This window comes from Dendrobates tinctorius, unplaced genomic scaffold (genome assembly GCF_039654945.1).
Source record: "Dendrobates tinctorius isolate UK_male_01 unplaced genomic scaffold, ASM3965494v1 ptg000033l, whole genome shotgun sequence".
Lineage (NCBI taxonomy): Eukaryota > Metazoa > Chordata > Amphibia > Anura > Dendrobatidae > Dendrobates > Dendrobates tinctorius.
In genome coordinates, this window is record NW_027361701.1 from 19,662,329 (window position 1) to 19,681,312 (window position 18,984).

General features: G+C 47.1%; 1 protein-coding gene across 15 annotated transcripts in view; it reads left to right on the forward strand.

Moving 5' to 3' along the window:
• Nucleotides 1-18,984, forward strand: part of FOXRED2 (FAD dependent oxidoreductase domain containing 2) — a 1,046,175-nt gene that overhangs the window by 310,959 nt on the left and 716,232 nt on the right. For 12 of the 15 annotated variants that reach the window (XR_012231658.1, XM_073573008.1, XM_073573006.1 and 9 more), the window contains one exon: nt 10,219-10,470. The exons of the other annotated variants lie outside the window; for them this stretch is intronic. Coding sequence is in view for 11 of the 12 variants with exons in the window: in XM_073573008.1 (XP_073429109.1) it covers nt 10,219-10,470 (252 nt within the window). In the remaining variant the exon portion in view is untranslated. The remainder of the gene's footprint in view (nt 1-10,218; nt 10,471-18,984) is intronic. 15 annotated transcript variants of the gene reach the window in all.

Here is an 18,984-nt window from a genome sequence, read left to right on the forward strand (position 1 = left end):
AAAATAAAGGATGAGCTAGCTGGCCGGGACACCCCTACCACTCTGGAGGATCTCATATCCCTAGCTACCCGTATTGATTTACGGTTCCAGGAACGCTCCCGGGAGTCAGTTCGGGAGAAGAGATCTTTTCGGTTATACCAGGCGCCCATTCCCCGCTCCCCAGCGTCTTCCAGTAATTCCACTCCTGAGCCCATGCAAGTAGACCGTGTGAGGTTGTCAGAGCAGGAACGCAGGGAGAGAAGGACACAGGGCCTTTGCCTTTATTGTGGTGGGGCTAACCATTTTGTGCGCACGTGCCCAGTGCGGCCGGGAAACGCCGATTCCTCTCTACCCCTTACTATTTCGGCTTTAATTGTTTCAGGTCGGGAGCGCAGATCTGTGGAGGTGTATGTGGACTCGGGTGCGGCTGGTAACTTCATCCGGCTCAAGGAAGTGGACCAGCTGCGAATTCCGGTTGTGACGTTAGAGAGTCCGCTCTCCATCGCTTCCGTGGATGGCAAACTGCTACCTGAACCTATCACCATGGTCACTCTTGAGGTGGAGATACAAGTTGGAGCTCTTCACCGAGAAAAAAAATCGCCTTTTATGTTTTGCCCAGTTTGTCTCATGCCGTGCTCCTCGGCTTACCCTGGCTTCGTCTACACGAGCCCGTTCTAGACTGGCATTCCGGGGAGATCCTCCGTTGGGGACACTTCTGCCATAAACGCTGTCTGTTGCCGGTATCTCTCCCCAGTCCGCAGCAAGCTCCTATCGATCTTCCTCGGCTTCCTACGGCTTACCACTCGTTTGCCGACGTCGTCAGTAAGAAGGAGGCTGAGATTCTACCGGCGCATCGTGCCTATGACTGCCCTATTGAGCTGTTGCCAGAAGCAATCCCTCCCAGGGGAAGAATTTATCCCCTGTCGCCGGCAGAAACCGCGGCCATGTCTGAATATGTCCAGGAGAACTTGGCTCGGGGTTTTATTCGGAAGTCATCTCCTACTGGAGCAGGATTCTTTTTCGTCCGGAAGAAAGAGGGATCCCTTCGGCCATGTATTGACTACCGGGGCCTGAACAGTATCACCGTCAAGAATGGGTATCCCCTGCCACTGATCCCAGAACTCTTTGACCGCTTGAGAGGGGCCCGGATCTTCACCAAATTGGATCTGCGGGGAGCCTATAACTTGATCCGAATCCGCTCCGGGGATGAATGGAAGATGGCCTTCAATACTCGGGACGGCCATTACGAGTATTTGGTTATGCCCTTTGGTCTCTGCAATGCCCCGGCGGTTTTTCAGGAGTTCGTTAATGAGATCTTCCGAGACCAACTCTACTCTTCTGTCGTGGTATACTTAGATGACATACTCATCTTTTCCCCCGACTTATCCACTCACAGAAAAAGTGTTCGGCTGGTTCTGCAACGTCTACCGGAGAACAGACTCTACGCCAAACTAGAAAAGTGTCTGTTCGAGCAGTCCTCGTTGCCTTTCCTAGGGTATATCATCACGGACTCCGGAATAATGATGGATCCCGAAAAATTGGCTGCCGTGCTCAAGTGGCCACGTCCGGTTGGAGTAAAAGCGATCCAGCGGTTCCTGGGTTTTGCGAACTATTACAGACAGTTGTTCCCTTCTTCTCCTCGGTAACCAAGCCCATCTCTCCTCTGACCAGGAAGGGGACCAAACCAAATGCCTGGACTCCAGAGGCTGAAGAGGCCTTTCTTGCTTTGAAGCAGTCCTTTGCTACCGCCCCGATTCTACATCGACCGTTGGTCAATAGGCCCTTCATCCTAGAAGTGGATGCCTCTTCTACTGGTGCGGGAGCGGTGCTTTCTCAGCGGACGACTTCTGGTCAAGTGGTACCGTGTGGATTCTTCTCTAGGTCGTTCTCTCCCGCAGAATGCAATTATGCCATTGGGGACCGGGAATTACTGGCCATTAAGATGGCCCTGGAGGAGTGGCGGTATCTTTTGGAAGGGGCAGTTCATCCATTCATAATCTTCACGGATCACAAGAATTTGGCATATCTTCAGCCCGCGCAAAGGCTCAACTCCAGGCAAGCCAGGTGGTCGCTATATTTCTCCCGGTTTGACTTCAAACTCCATTTTCAACCGGGGGACAGAAACATCAAGGCATATGCTCTGTCCAGGTCCCTACAATCACCTGAGGTTGAGGAAGGTTCATCTCACATCATTGAGCCTGCCAAAATTGTCACCGTGGCGCCCGTGACGCTTTCTCCCATTCCGCCAGGCAAGACCTTCGTTCCACAGAATAAGAGGTCTGAGGTCCTGAATTGGGGGCATTCTTCCAAGGTTGCGGGTCACGTCGGGGTCAAGAAAACCCTCAGCCTTCTTTCGCGCTACTACTGGTGGCCATCCCTTCGCCAACATGTGACTGATTTTATAGCCTCCTGTACGGCTTGTGCTCTGAACAAGGTACCTAGAAGTCTGCCGTCCGGCCTGCTCCACCCTTTGCCTCCTCCTGAAGCCCCTTGGCGACAAATAGGTATGGATTTCATCACTGATCTTCCACGTTCTTCCGGATGTACTACCATCTTAGTAGTGGTCGATCGGTTCTCCAAAATGGCCCATTTCATCCCTCTGCCCGGATTACCCACGGCATCTGAGCTGGTCAAGGTCTTCATACACCAGATTTTTAGGCTTCACGGACTCCCTCAACAAATTGTCTCCGATCGTGGAGTCCAATTTACCTCCCGTTTCTGGAGGGCACTCAGCAAGCTCATGGGTATATCTCTGGACTTCTCTGCTTATCACCCTCAGTCCAATGGGCAAGTTGAGTGAATCAATCAGGTATTAACAGCCTACCTGCGTCACTTCTCGAACACCCATCAAGACAACTGGGTGTCTCTTCTGCCGTGGGCAGAGTTTGCCCACAACAACCACCCCAGTGAGTCCACCACCAAAACGCCGTTCTTCGTGGTTTCCAGCCAGAACCCTGGTGTTCCACTACCTCTCCCTACGCCGTCTGGTGTTCCTGCAGCAGATGCCCTCGCCACCGAATTTTCTCAAGTCTGGAAGGAGACCAGAGAAGCTCTTGAAAGATCCAGTATCCGGATTAAAAGACATGCAGACAAGAGGCGCAGGGACCTTCCACCTTACCAACCTGGCGACAAAGTTTGGCTGTCAACTAAGTATATCCGTTTGAAGTTGCCTTCTTACAAACTGGGTCCTCGGTACATCGGCCCGTTCCAGGTCTTGGGACGCATTAATAACGTGGCTTATAAATTGAAGTTGCTGGCTTCGCTTCGGGTCCCTAACGCCTTCCATGTCTCGCTCCTTAAACCTGTTGTGCTGAATCGGTACTGCTCAGTTCCCCCTTCTCCTCAGCCAGTAGGGGCTGATGATGTCTTTGAGGTGAAAGAGATTCTTGCCGTGAAAAAAGTTCGGGGGCGTACCCTCTACCTCGTTGATTGGAAGGGTTTTGGTCCCGAGGAGAGGTCCTGGTAGCCTAAAGAGAATATTAATGCTCCTCGTCTTTTAAAGAGGTTTTTGTCTAACCTCAAGAAGGGGAGATGTAAAGGGGGGGTACTGTCACATCGGCGGCGGTAGCCGCCGGCGTCCCAGCAACAGCGGGGCCCGCCGCCGCCTTTACTTACCTGCACTCGCCGCGCCGCTCTGTGCCCGCCTCCTCTTCCTTCTCCTCCGTCCAGCGTGTGCCGGCTTCCTGCGGGCGCCTTCGGCCGCGGCCGCGCGCTCTGCAGATCCTTTAACCCTGCAGCGCCGCCCAGCGGTCTGAGCGCCCAATCAGCCGACTTCTGCAGGGTATATCAGGCGTCTCCAACATGGTGGAGATGCCTGATTATCGTGTGGACTTCCGTACGGTATCCTGGCCTGGGTGTTTAGGGGTTTTTCCCCTTCTCACTACTTACACTCCTCTGCCCAGTCCTGTACTCCGTGCCTTCCTCCTGTACTCCGTGCCTCCGTCCTGTGCTCCAGTGCCCAGTCCTACACTCCTCTGCCCAGTCCTGTACTCCGTGTCTCCCTCCTGTACTCCGTGCCTCCGTCCTGTACTCTGTGCCTCCGTCCTGTACTCCGTGCCTCTGTCCTGTGCTCCAGTGCCCAGTCCTACACTCCACTGCCCAGTCCTGTGCTTCGTGTCTCCGTCCCGCACTCCGTGTCTCCATCCTGTACTCCAGTGCCCAGTCCTATACTCCAGTTCTCAGTCCGGCACCCTCCACTCAGTCCTTCGAGCCACCCCTCTTAGTTCTAGCAGTCGCGGTATCTGTCTTCAGAGGGTCTGCCCCTAACGGCCCCTGTATAGTGGTCGGCACCACCTGGCGCGCTCACCCCTGGGAGCTCCAGTGCCGCGATCCAGAGGGTCCACTCTCGGACGTAACCTATTTTGTTATCACAGCATATGTCACAGAGACACGTACAAGCCACAGTGTCTTGCACTCACTGTGCAGAAAAGGATTTCCAGTTTGTCAAGGAGCGCTTCCGGCTGATTCATTAATTGCTCAGAATATTTCAAGGAATATCCAGAAAAAGAAGGGGGGTGCAGATCTAAGTGCAGAGTTTTAATTATGTCAGATAGAAATAAAAAATTCTTCTCACCTTCTTGGTGTCTTGTTGCTCAGCGTATAACCCTGTGTTTGGGTACTGGAGTAATCGTCTGGATCTGCTGGCCTGCAGCTCAAAACAGGTGAAACGAACTACCTTGTAGGAGATTCGACAGAGAATGCAGAAAAGGATTTCCAGTTTGTCAAGGAGCGCTTCTGGCTGATTCATTAATTACTCCGAATATTTCAAGGAATATCCAGTTTATTGTCAGACATAAAAACACAACGTGTTTCGGCTATACATAAAATTAGCCTTCAGCAGGTAAACCAGAAGCGCTCCTTGACAAACTGGAAATCCTTTTCTTGCACTCACTGTGAAATTTGGTGGAGGATTGGTGATGATCTGGGGATGCTTCAGCAAGGCTGGAATTGGGCAGGTTAATATTTGCAAAGGACGTATGAATCAAGCAGCATACAAGGTTATCCTGGAAAAACTGTTGATTCCTTCTGCTCAGGAAATGTTCCCCAACTCTGAGGACTGTTTTTTCCATCAGGACAATGTGCCGTGCCACACAGCTAGGTCAATCAATGTGTGGATGAAGGACCACCACATATCCCTGTCATGGCCAGTCCAATCTTCAGACCTGAACCCCATTGAAAACCTCTGGAATGTAATCAAGAGGAAAAAGGATAGTCTCAAGCCATCAAACAAAGAAGAACTGCATAACCCTTTAAGACCAAGCCACTTTGTAGGATAATGACCAGGCCTTAATTTTGAAATTGGACCACTGTCACTTTATGTGGTTATAACTCTGGAACGCTTCAACGGATCCCGCTGATTCTGAGATTTGTTTTTTCATGACATATTGTACTTCATGTTAGTGGTAAAATTTCTTAGATATGACTTGCGTTTATTTATGAAAATAACGGAAATTTGTCAAAAATTTAGCAATTTCCAAACTTTTAATTTTTGTCACACAAAATAGTTAATAAATAACATTTCTCACATGCCAACTTTACATCAGCACAATTTTGGAAACATAATTTTTTTTTGTTAGGAAGTTATAAGGGTTAAAAGTTGACCAGCGATCTCTCATTTTTCCAACAAAATTTACAAAACCATTTTATTTTAGGGACCACCTCACTTGAAGTGAGTTTGGGGGTTAATATAACAGAAAATACCCAAAAGTGACACCATTCTAAAAACTGCATCCCTCAATGTGTTCAAAACCACATTCAAAAAGTTTATTAACCCTTTAGGTACTTCACAAGAATTGAAGCAATGTGGAAGTAAAAAATCAACATTGAACTTGTTTTCACAAAATTTTTCTTCTGACACAATTTTTTTTTATTTTGTCAAGAGTATCAGGAGAAAATGAACCACAATATTTGTTGTGCAATTTCTCCTGAGTACACCGATACCCCATGTGTGGAGGAAGACCTATCTTTAGGTACACGGCAGTGCTCAGAAGGGAAGGAGCATCATTTGAGATTCTGAATGTCATATTGGCTGGAATCAAGAGCGGACGCCATGTCGCGTTTGGAGAGCCCCTGATGTGCCTAAACAGTGGAAACCCTCCACAAGTAACCATATTTTGGAAACTAGACCCCCAAGGAGCTTATCTAGATGTGTGGTGAGCACTTTGGACCCCCAAGTGCTTTGCAGAAGTTTATAATGTAGAGCCGTGAAAATAAAAAAAAACATTTTTTTCCACAAAAATGATCTTTTTGCCCCCAAATTTTTTACTTTTACTAGGTTAACAGGAGAAATAGGACCCCAAAAGTTGTTGTGCAATTTCTCCTGAGTACGCTGATACCCCATATGTGGGGTGGAACCAGTGTTTCGGCGCATGGCAGAGCTTGGAAGGGAAGGAGCGCCGTTTTGGAATGCAGACTTTGATAGAATGGTCTACGGGCGTCATGTTGCGTTTGCAGTACCCCTGATGTGCCTAAACAGTAGAAACCCCCCCAAGTGACCCCATTTTGGAAAATAGACCCCCCAAGGAGCTCATCTAGATGTGTGGTGAGCACTTTGAACCCCCAAGTGCTTCACATAAGATTATAACGTAGAGCCATGAAAATAAAAAAATCATAATTTTTTCCACCCAAATGATCTTTTTGCCCCCAAATTTTTATTTTCCCAAGGGTAACAGGAGAAATTAGACCACCAAAGTTGTTGTGCAATTTGTCCTGAGTACGCTGATACCCCATATGTGGGGGTAAACCACTGCGATTGCCTTACTTCGATCCTTGGAAGGCAGAATGAACGAATCCACAAAAGGTGAAGAATTGGTCTTATTTTTACACCGTTCCTCGTGCGGTATTAGTGATTAGGCGACTTTATTCTTCGGGTCGGTAAGTTACAACGATATCAGATTTATATCCTTTATTTTATGTTTAGCTTCTGTCACACACTAAAAGACGCTTTTTTTTTGTACAAATTTTTTGTAAGAAATTTTTGCATTGCCGTATTTTGAAAGCTATAATCTTTCCATATTTCAGCCGACAGAGTCATTTGTGGGCTTGTTTTTTGCGGGATGATCTGACGTTTTTATTGGTACCATTTTCGGGCACATAACTCTTTTTGGTCGCTTTCTATTCTGATTTTTGTGGAGGCACAGTGAACAAAAACCAGCAATTCAGGAATTTTTTTTTCTCCCTTCTACATGTGGTAAAATTGGTAAGGCAGCTTTATTCTCGGAGTCACTATGATTACAACATTACCTCATTTATATCTTTTTTTATGTTTTGGTGTTTTCTGCACAATAAAAGCTTTTATAGAAAAAATAATTATTTTTGCATCACTTTATTCTGAGAGCTATAACTTTTTTATTTTTCCGCTGATGGAGCTGTATGGTGGCTCGTTTTATGCGGGACAAGATGGCGCTTTCAGTGATACTATATTTATTACAATTCATTTTTTAATTTTTTTTTCCACTTTTTCCAAGCGGTATGATGATACTGCTTGGAAAAGTATAATTTGCTACTTTTTTGTGTTTTGTTTTTTTACGGCGTTCACTGAGGAGGTTAACTAGGGTGACACTTTTATAGATGGGAATTTTATGGATGCGGCGATACCAAATGTGTATTTTTGTTTATTTTATTTTTTACATGAAAAATGTGTATTTTTAGGGGAATATTTTTATTTTTAGAATTTTTGAAAAAAATGTTTACATATTTTTTTAAAAAAATGTTTTGTTTTTTTAGGCTAGTTTCACACTAGCGTTTTGGAGCCCAGCGACGGCCTGCGCACGGCCGCCACTAAGCCCCACCCCCTGCCACGCCCCACCGGTAGCTCCGCCCACCGGCGCATGACGCTGCATGCGCCCTGCGTCCCCTATCTTTATCACAGGGGGTGCAGGCCGTGCGCAGTATGCGTTTGGCGGCGCATGCGTCCTTTTGACGGTGCGCCGACCTGCGCCAAACGCAACCTGCTGCAGTTTGGTTGCGTCGGCGCACCGTCAAAAAGGTGCATGCGCCGCCAAACGCATACTGCGCACGGCCTGCGCCCCCTGTGATAAAGATAGGGGACGCAGGGCGCATGCAGCGTCATGCGCCGGTGGGCGGAGCTACCGACGGGGGCGCGGCAGGGGCTGGGCTTAGCGACGGCCGTGCGCAGGCCGTCGCTGCGCTCCAAAACGCTAGTGTGAAACTAGCCTTACCTTCTCCCTTTATGGGACTTTCACTTTTTCACTTTGATTGCAGGTATAATACATTGCAATGCTCTAGCTTTGCAATGTATTATAGCTATGCAGAAAGCTTCTGAGACCATGTGAACATTTCACCCGGCCATGACCGGCTATACACGTCAATGGACGTTAAGGGGTTAAATTCAGTGACAGCAAGAACTCCCGTGACCTCTAGACGGCGGAGTGATACACTGCTGGAGGATTACCTCCAGGCATTGTATCACCAGAACCCTGTAGAATGGCCACATCTGCCAATGTGGGAAATCGTCGTGGGACATTAGTTATTAAATGGATTACATTGGAACAGGGAGTATACTGTTCGTTTATTTTATTTTTTTGCAGGCGATCGAGGGTGTAGGGGATTAGCTGTTTGGTGAGTATGTGTCCTGTATGTGTATATGTGTTTTTTTTTACTATTCAACACAGTAGCCGCACACACACAGCCGCGCACACACCCGCAGACACGCGCACAGACACAGATACACACAGACATCCACAGACACATGGACATCTCTGCCCACACAGTCCCTGCCCACACACTCTTCCTCCTCCCTATCTGCAGCGTTTTTCGCACGCACATGCTCAGCAAAACTGCAACTGCACCTGCGGTTTTGCTATTGATTTGACTGACTCAATGGAAGTCAATGGGTGCAGAAACGCTGCAGATCTGCAAACAGAATTGACATGCTGCGGAAAATAAAACACTGCCCATCTGCAGGGAGTTTTCCGCAGCATGTGCACACCAGTTCTGGATTTCCCATTGGTTGTGCACTACACTGCGGATTTGATGCAATTCCGCGCGTCCAAAAACGCTTCGGATCCACATCAAAATCCGCAACGTGTGCACATAGCCTTAAACTGCTTTACTGGAGCAGTGGCTACAGGGAGAAAATGTATTTGTATCCTACCTCTAGCCACTGTGTTATGAATGAGTCACCGGAGGAGAAAACAAAAATACAAGCTAAGTCCAGAAAACCGGAGAGGTTGGTAGCTATCGGATTGCAGACCCCTGATCCTATACACCTCAACTAACAGTAGCCGTGGGGGGTTCCTACGGTGCCCTAGACCCCTCGTCACAGCCAGAGAACTACATAAGCCTAAAGAAGGAAAGGGGAAATCTAAACTGCCCCAGAGCAGACCCCAAAGCAATAGACAGCCCCCAACATCTATTGTCGGTGAAAAACAGATACAAACACAGACAGAAAGACAGGCTGAGCAAACGATGGGGCCCAACTAACTAGATAGGACAGGACAGGAAAGATGCTGGCTGCAATCCGCAAAAAACCCTACCAAAAATGTCCCAACCGTCTGATAGGGGAAAAGGCCCTGAAGTCGCTAGACTTCAAAATCACTATATCAGCACTCAGGTATATTCTGAAAACAGAGCAAAGAGATCAACTGATCAGAGACAAAAATGGAATTCAGCCAGTCCCAACCAGGACTGGCTGAATACAAACACTAAGGAAACCAGACAAAATCTCATGGAATAATAGCAGGGCAAAAATTTAGCTTTTAGTAGACAGGAACTAAGCTGGATACAAGAGCTCAGAGCAGAAAGGATCACCAGCAGCCCTGCAGGGCGTCGGCTGCCTTACATCCAGTCAGAAATTCCAGATGTCCAATCCCACTCCGCCTGTTTAGATTACTCCGCCTGTTCAGATGACAGGTTCTTCCCATCCCAATCAATTTCACTACCTCTCTTCACCAGCAGAGGGAGTTCATCAGACATCAAAGGTGAAGGGGAGAATGAACTCACAACACACTGACATTCAGTCTTAGAGGTGGTGCAGAGCAGGCTGTCGATCAGTGTTGCGGAGTGATTACAGCACACTCTTTGTACAGATGAGTGCTCCCTGCACCACCCATATGACTTGAACCGAGTGGCCACAAGTAGTATATAAAGTAATTTTCTCCCTGTCACTGTTAATCCTATATTTTCAGGTAAATAGCGTTTTTGGACGAGACAGGTTCCCTTTAAGGATTATATACTCCAAATGTGTTAATGCAACTTTAATATTTTCCTCTATTTCAGTGTTCTTCTAGTGGCGACTGGATTGGCTTTAGCCAATAAAGTAAAGTTTTCTGGAGAAGAGTATGCGGAGGGCTATGAAACCGTTTCAATAGACCCTTCTAATTTCACAGGACAAAGTGTTCTCATTTTGGGTCGTGGGAATTCTGCATTTGAAACTGCTCTAAATATCCTAAGCTCGACTAATTTTATCCATATGATTGGACGTTCCAGAGTCCGACTATCTTTGTCCACACACTATGTTGGGGATTTGAGGCAAGTATATGAAGGATTGTACACCAAAATCCATAACTGTGAGGCCATTGTTTCTTAAAGGGCTCACGCTCATCAGCGTAAATAAAATCAGTCCGATGCGGTTACTGAAAATCAGGACGAGTGTCATATGAGTGTCATGCGAGTGTCATGCAAGTACAGTGAGATATATCATCATTCTGAGCTTGTGTAGCTTACTGTTCATGTATTTAGGTAAGCAAGACCCGCTAGGGGTGCAAGAATCAAATCAATCAGTAGGGATAAGCAGGATCAGATAGAGGATTTTTCTGCTGTGACTAAGACAATAACCATACTGTTGTCAGAAAAATATAGATCTATAGAGTATATTCGCGCTGGTAAAGCCTTTCTTTTTGGGAGTAAGAAATGTTTTATATATGTGCAGAATTTTTATTATGCTGTAAAACGCCCCCCTCGGTTTGTACACAAATCAATTGTCCCAGAGGGCTGGCAGGGAAGTGGGAGGGGCGGAGCAGCAGGTCACAGAGGCAGGAGCTGGTGGCTGCAGGTGTCACTGTGCCCAATGCTAAAGAGAAATGAATATTCATTTCTCTTATAGCGCGGTGACACCCGCATCCGCCAGCTTCGAGTAGACAGCCTACTCGCCCTCCTGCGCACCCTTACAGCATCTAGTTGGTTCCGGTGCCGACATTTCTTCCTGTGCCGAGCAATCAAGTGGCTCCGCTCATTAAGGTAATGAATTTGCACACCTCTCCACTCCCATAGGGATGGAGTGAATATTCATTACCTTAATGAGCAGTGCCACGTGATCGCTCGCCAGGAAGAGATGCTTCCGGGTGCGCAGAAAGGTGAGTAGGATGTTTGTTTGTTTTTTTTTAATATGGAGCCTTGCATGCAACGATAGGGACCGGGGAGCCATGCATATGACGACAGGGACCGAGAAGCCATTCATACAACAACATGGACCAGGGAGCCATGCATACAACGACAGGGACCGGGGAGCCATGCATACAACAACAGGGACCGGGGAGCCATGCATACAGGGATGAAGGAGCCATGCATACACCAACAGGACAGGGATGAGGGGACAATGCATACCTGGCTTATACTCGAGTCAATATGCTTACCCAGTTTTTCGTAGCAAAATTAGTTGCCTCGGCATATACTTGGGTCGGCATATACTCTAGTATTTACGGTATTTTTTCCAAAAAAGTGTTTTTCGTGTAAAAGCACCAAAACATAAAAAAACTATATAAATGAGGTATCGCTGTAATCTTACTGACCCGAAGAATAAAGCAGCCTAACCAATTTTACCACAAGCAGAACGGTATAAAAAAAACAAGCCATTCCTGAATTTGTTTTTTTGTTCATTCTGTCTCCCTAAAATCGGAATAGAACGTGATAAAAAAATGCCATATGCCCAAAAATGGTACCAGTAAAAATGTCAGCTCATCCTGCAAAAAACTGTCAGGAACACCGCACTGCACTTGCTCACTGAGCCAGTGCGCGTGTCCTGAGTACAAAAACAGTGCTCAAAGATACCTGTGGAGCGAGACAGCAGGGGTGACGATGCATGCTTCAGACTATCAGGACCTGAAGCACGTGAATGCTGGGGGCGTGACCTAAGCTCCACAGAGCTAGAAGCTGCAGGGAAACTCCTAGAAAAGTAACTACGGGACAAGTTACCAAGGGGCATAGACAGAGACAGAAACCAGATCAAGCCGGGGTCAAAGCACGAGATAGCAGGACAGTACCAAAGGGTTAGACAAAGCGAATAGTCAGGACGTAGTAATAGATCAGAAAACCAGGACTGGCAGTGGACGGTACAATAGGGACAAACTGTAACAGAGTAACAATAGCCAAGCCAGGAGGTTAGAACCAGAGAAGACAATAGTACCAAAACGAGAGACGGAGTTCAGAGTGAGGGGACAGACCGGGTCATACACGGGAATCAAACAAGCAATGCAGTATCCACGCACACCAGGGGGGTCAGACACACAGCCAGAATAACAGTATAGCTGACAGGGAATCCTAGTCTGGAGTGAGTATAAATACCCCTCCCAGATCCAAAGAGAGGCCAGCAAAAGTTAACCCTGTGAGAACAGGAAATTAAACATGTCCTAACCATGACAAAAACAAGCCATAACATGACTCTGTCGGACGAAATATGGAAAAATCATACCTCTCAAAATATGGTGATGCAAAAACTAATTTTTGCAATAACAAGTGGTTTTTAGTGTGTGACTGCAGACAAACACAAAACCCAATCTAAATCAGGTATTGATGTAATCGCACCAATTCAAAGAATAAAGTCGCTTAATCACTTATAGTGCACGAGGAACAGCGTAAAAAAATAAATGAAACCAATTCTTCATATGCTCTGCGCTGAGCGCTTACATCGGGGTTTTCGTGTAAATCTCGGAAACGTGTGATTCTATTGGAACCCCGGGCTGGAAGGTTCCCTATAATGAGGCAAATGGAGGCACTGTTGATGCTATAGGACATGTGATCCGGCAGTGTCCATCTTTTTAGGATTCCATAAAAGTACCGTCGGCCACAGTTTTGTGCACTTCTGAAAATAAGAACTCTGCTGAACATCTGTCATGTCACTCATTAGATTTAGATGTAAACCCTGATGGAAGTGCTCATTGTAGAGCGCCGGATCAATGTGATCATAAATGATATGTAAAATATTCCCAATAAAAGCTTCAACTTCTCCACCTGTCAAATTAGTACTATAGGTTCTATGGAACTCAGTGGCATGGGTCAGAGAAGACAAACACAGTATATGTTCAAAGGTTCAGTATTGCATTGTAGCAACAGGTCTCAGTACTATGCAGATGTAGTTCAGGGTATTATAGTAAACAAGCTTCAGTAATGCACGGTACGTAGATATAAGATCTGGCAACAGGTAAAGTCTGTACGAACCAACTGGCGAGAGTCTGAGGTCCAGGCGCACACAGTCCTAAGGTCCTGAGACTGGACCGGGCTCCAAGCGGAGAGCAGGCCGCAGAGATGACCGAAGCTGTCATGGTCACGTGTGTCAGGACGCAGATGTTTCCGCAAGGCGAACCCATAACACACGTGACCCTGGATACACCGCCTCCAGTGGGGCGCATTTAAATAATAAAACGTGCCGGTGGATACGCCGCCTCCACCTGGCGAATTTGGGAATTACACGTTATACATAAAATCTGGAAACCCCGCCTCCAGTAAGGCGAATTTAAATAATAAAGGGGGAACCTGGGAAACATTAACAGTGGTGGGCCCTGCGATAGGGAAAAGGGAATTGGAGACCTCCTGAGCTCCCCTGAGCCAGTGTCCCTGCACTCCTGACATTCCCTATGCCGGTTTCGCACCGGGCGCCGCACGCGTACCTCAACGCCCTAGCTCGCCCTGACCCTAAACCCTCACTAGGGAATAGGTCGGTGCGGAAACTAATCCCACCACTGCACTAATAACACACATGAGGGAAAGAGACAATACAGGGGGACACCACTTAGCTTTATGCTCTGTGCTTATGCTCCTACAACAGAGCCCTCCACCTGCGTGCGTCTTCTCCACCCGGATCCATCACCATAACAGGATCCTGCACCATAGTGCTGCCTAGGAGCAGAGTCCACCACCAGTTGCTGCAGCTTAATAACAGAGTCCCAAGGATGAGTTCAGCTTCTGCCACGAAGTCAAGCATGCTTGAGTCCAGGTCAGCAGCCAAGTCCCACATGGTGAGTGCCACTCTCCATAGTAGCCACTCCACCAGACCATGCAGACACTTCCCGCTGACACCATCACTGCGACTCCACCACGCCATGCCAGCCCTTCGTCCAGACACCATCGCTGACACACGTCCCCCCTGGCTAAGCTGCGCAGGACTCCTCCTCAGCTCCATCCTTTCACCAGGCTCTCACAAACTCAGAATAAATGAATCAGTATCACCAGCAGTGATTGCACACCCTGAGCACACCTTTATAGGGTGTCACACCTGATCCATAATTAAGTGCACAAAAACCTAAAGTGCAATACCACTAACCACCACCGGGGACAGTCAAGACACCTTGGAAACTTGCCAAAAGGAAAAAAAGTTCACACAGTGCTTTTAAAACTGTCAGATCACTTCAGATCATGACAGAAGCATAGCAGATCCGGACAGGAGAGGCGGTCAGGCAGGACGGCAGGTAAGTAACAAACGGGGAATCCCGAGGTTTAGAAGAAGCAGGTAAAATGCAAGTTCTCCAAGCTTGGCAGCAGGTGAAGATCCAGATACACAAGCACAGGTATAATGTGCAGAGTCCCTTAAGTGCACAGCAGGCAGGAAACAGGAAAAGTCAAACAGGAACAAGATGGCCCATTGTGAAGCTACTCACTCCATCTTTGATAAGGGCAAAATTAAGGGCAAAGTCAGGCAGAACAGAAAACATGGCTCAGAACCTCACACCATTCCCTCCTTCAAGGATGTCCTCCGGACGACCTTAGATCTGGTTTACCGGGGTATCGGCTATGGAACTGTTGGATCAGACGAGGAGCTCGAATGTTCTCCTGAGGTTCCCAGGAATTCTCCTCCGATGGGTAACCCTGCCATTTCACCAAGTATTGAAGTTTCCTCCTATGGATCCGAGAGTCGATGATCCCTTCCACAATAAATTCTTGCCCGTCAATGAGAACCGGACCAGGTGGAATGGGTGTACGTCCGGGTAAAGGATTCGGTACTACTGGTTTAAGCAGGGAGACATGAAAAACAGGATGTATTTTCAAAGATGTAGGCAATTTAAGACGGCAGGCTACGGGACTTACTATGTTGTTGATTTTGTATGGGCCAACATATTTCTGTCCCAACTTAGATGTCGGAATCCGTAATTTTAAATTTTTTGTCGAAAGCCAGACCATGTCTCCTACCTTGTATGTTGGTGCTGGTTTACGGTACCTGTCTGCAGCCTTCTTGTATCTCTCCTGAGCTGTAGCCAGCGTTTGTTTCAAAGACTCTAAATTCTGTTGTAAATACGTAATTCGGTCACCTGCTGCGGGTACAGATGTGTCTATCGGGAGTCGAGGGAGAATGCTGGGATGATACCCCTTATTAGCAAAGAAAGGAGACTGCTTGGTGGAGGCACTCTGCGAGTTGTTATACTTGAATTCAGCCATCGGGAGTAAGTTTACCCAATCATCTTGTAAGTGGCATACATAGCAACGCAAGTACTGCTCCAAGGTTTGATTAGTCCGTTCCGTTTGTCCGTTAGACTGCGGATGGAAAGCAGATGATAGATTTACCTTGATGTCCAGGGCGGCACAGAAGCTTCACCAAAATCTTGAGGTAAATTGGACCCCTCGATCTGATATCACTTCGTCGGGAACTCCATGTAGCCGAAAAACATTTTGTACGATGAGGTCCGCTGTCTGTTTGGCTGTCGGGAGACCGATACAGGGAATGAAATGGGCAGCCTTGGTCAAACGGTCGATCACTACTAGGATAGTGTTTTTCCCCTTAGAAGTAGGCAACTCTACAATAAAATCCATTGAAATAGACCCCCAGGGGCGAGATGGAATAGGGAGGGGTTGTAGCAGTCCCGTAGGTGAGGAGCGGGGAACCTTTCATCTTGCACATACCTCACATGACGAGACGTAATGTTGAACGTCTCTCCGGTAGGTCGGCCACCAAAAGAAGTGAGACAAGAATTCCTGGGTCTTCTGGACTCCTCTATGACCGGCGATCTTTGAGTCATGTATTAATTTTAGTACACTTAGTCTGACCGCTTCCGGAATATACAGGCGTTGTCCCTGAAACCAAAGTCTGGTTTTCAATGTTAGGTTTACCTGATTGGGGGGTTGGATCAGTAGTGGGTCTCCAGTGTAGGCTTCCTTAATACTTGTTAATAGATCTTGATTGTGTAACACCCCTATGAAGTTTGTTTCTGAGAGTATGGTCCTCGGAGGTAATACTGGAGTTACGTTACCTGAGTGAATCCTAGATAGTGCATCGGCCTTCCCATTACGAGAGCCTGGCCTGTAGGAAACAATGAAATCGAACTGATTAAGGAATAAAGTCCATCGGGCCTGTCTGGGCTTTAGACACCTTGCCGATCTCATGAATTCGAGGTTCCGATGGTCCGTAAGTACGACAATCTGGTGAAATGCTCCTTGCAGTAGATGCCTCCATTCCTTGAATGCGGTTATAATGGCCAATAGCTCTTTATTTCCGACATCATAATTCTTCTCTGCAGGCGATAATTTCTGCGAAAGAAAGGCACAAGGATGTAAAAGATCTTTCTCACCTGTTCTTTGTGAGAGAATGGCCCCTATCGCACAGTCAGAAGCGTCTACTTCCATTATGAAAGCTCGATCCGGATCCTGGTGTACGAGGATCGGGGCTGGTGTAAATTTAGCTTTCAATTTGGAAAATGCCGTCTGTGCTTGTGGTGACCAGACAAATGGTATCTTCTTCCGGGTCAATTGGGTGATGGGTATGACGATCTCCGAAAAATTTTTAATGAATCGTCTGTAAAAATTGGCGAATCCAATAAATCGTTGTACTTCCTTCACAGACTTGGGAATTGGCCACTCCTGGATGGCTTGAGTTTTACTGGCATCCATGCTGAGACCCTGAGGAGAGATAACATACCCCAAGAACTGGATTTCCGTTTTGTGGAACTCACATTTCTCTAGCTTGATATACAAGTGATTCTGCCGTAGGCGATCCAAGACTACTCTCACGTGCTGCTGATGCTCCTTGATGTTGCTGGAAAAGATTAAAATGTCATCCAAATAAACAACAACAAAAATATCGAGTATGTCCCTGAAAATGTCATTCACCAAGTGTTGAAACGTAGCCGGCGCATTACGGAGACCAAAAGACATGACGAGGTACTCAAAATGTCCATAGCGGGACCGGAAAGCTGTCTTCCACTCGTCACCGGGACGGATTCGTACTAGATTGTATGCTCCACGGAGATCTAATTTCATGAAGATTTTAGAGTGTCGCACCCTTTCCAGTAATTCGGGAATTAATGGAAGTGGATAGGAGTTTCTGATCGTAATTTTGTTGAGCGCTCGGTAATCAATACATGGGCGGAGTGAGACATCCTTCTTTTTCACGAAGAAGATCGGGGCACCCGCCGGGGAGGAGGATGGTCGTATAAATCCCTTGGCTAGGTTCTCATCGATGTACTCCTTGAGGGCTTTTAATTCTGGCCCAGCCAAAGGGTATATGTTACCGAACGGAATCGCGGCACCAGGTAGCAGTTCCACGGGGCAATCGTACGGCCGATGTGGAGGCAATTTGTCTGCATTTTTCTTGTCACATACATCGATGAAATCCTGATACTCTATTGGTAGATTTAAGTCAATGGAGCATGCTGACCTAACTAAAGCTGGTTCCTTCGATGATATCTGTCTTCTAGGAAACTGTATTTCCTTCGTCTCCCAATTGATAGTAGGGTTTTGCAGTCGTAGCCATGGTAATCCTAGGATTATGGGAAAATGAGGGGAGGAAATTAACAAGAAGGACAGTCTTTCTGAGTGATCCGCCCCCATACGGACTTTCAGTGATGTTGTTTCAAGATCTACGGGCCCGGACACCAGTGGGGAACCATCCACAGTTTCCATCAATACCGGAGAGATCCTCTTTTGTGAACATATACTGTGTTCTTTAGCGAATGTAATGTCCATAAAATTGCCGCTGGCCCCTGAGTCCACCATAGCGAAACTAGCAATCCATTGGGACTGGGTCCATATCTTGATTGGGATATAACAGTGTGAGTCCTTCCTTGAGCCGTCCAAGGTCGAAGTAGTGGGACTCACTGAAGAGATGGCTGCATTCACCGGTGAGGATATTTCTGAAGTACAGTCGGAGAAGTCGTGATTCCAGTCAACTATTTCTTTCCTAGGAGGATTTGAGTGGGAAACTACTGAAGATACGTCCGAAAAGTCGCATTCGATCACCGCAGCCGTGGTCTTGCGATTCTTACCGGGACAATTTGAAATATAGTGACCTGATTTTCCGCAGTAGAAGCATAAATTTTCTCTAAAGCGGTGCTCCTTGCGTGGGTCAGGAGGACTTCTCCGGACTGCATCGATCTGCATAGGTTCTGACTCTACTGGGAGGAAGGACTTGCTCTGGGCTTCCCTGGAGGGAGACGGTAGGGTTACAAAATTACTGCGGTTAGCGTCTGCCCATCTCTCTTGTCGGCGTTCTGCAAGACGGATATCAATCCGAATGCAATAATTTATGAAGTCTCCCAGGGCAGCGGGTGACTCGCCTCTAGCCAGTTCGTCTTTAATTGTGGCAGATAAACCCCTCCTAAACACTACGTATTTTGCTGAGTTGCACCACGTAGTGTCCAATACCCACCTCCGAAATTCCATTGCGTATTCTACGACAGGGCGCTTTCCCTGATGGAGGGCTAGCAATGCGGTTTCTGCTGTGGTACTTCGGTTAGGGTCATCGAACATCTGACACATTGCGGAAATAAAATCATTTAAAGAATTCAAACAGACATCATTAGTTTCAATCAGGGGATTTGCCCAAGCAAGAGCCTTGTCGGTTAA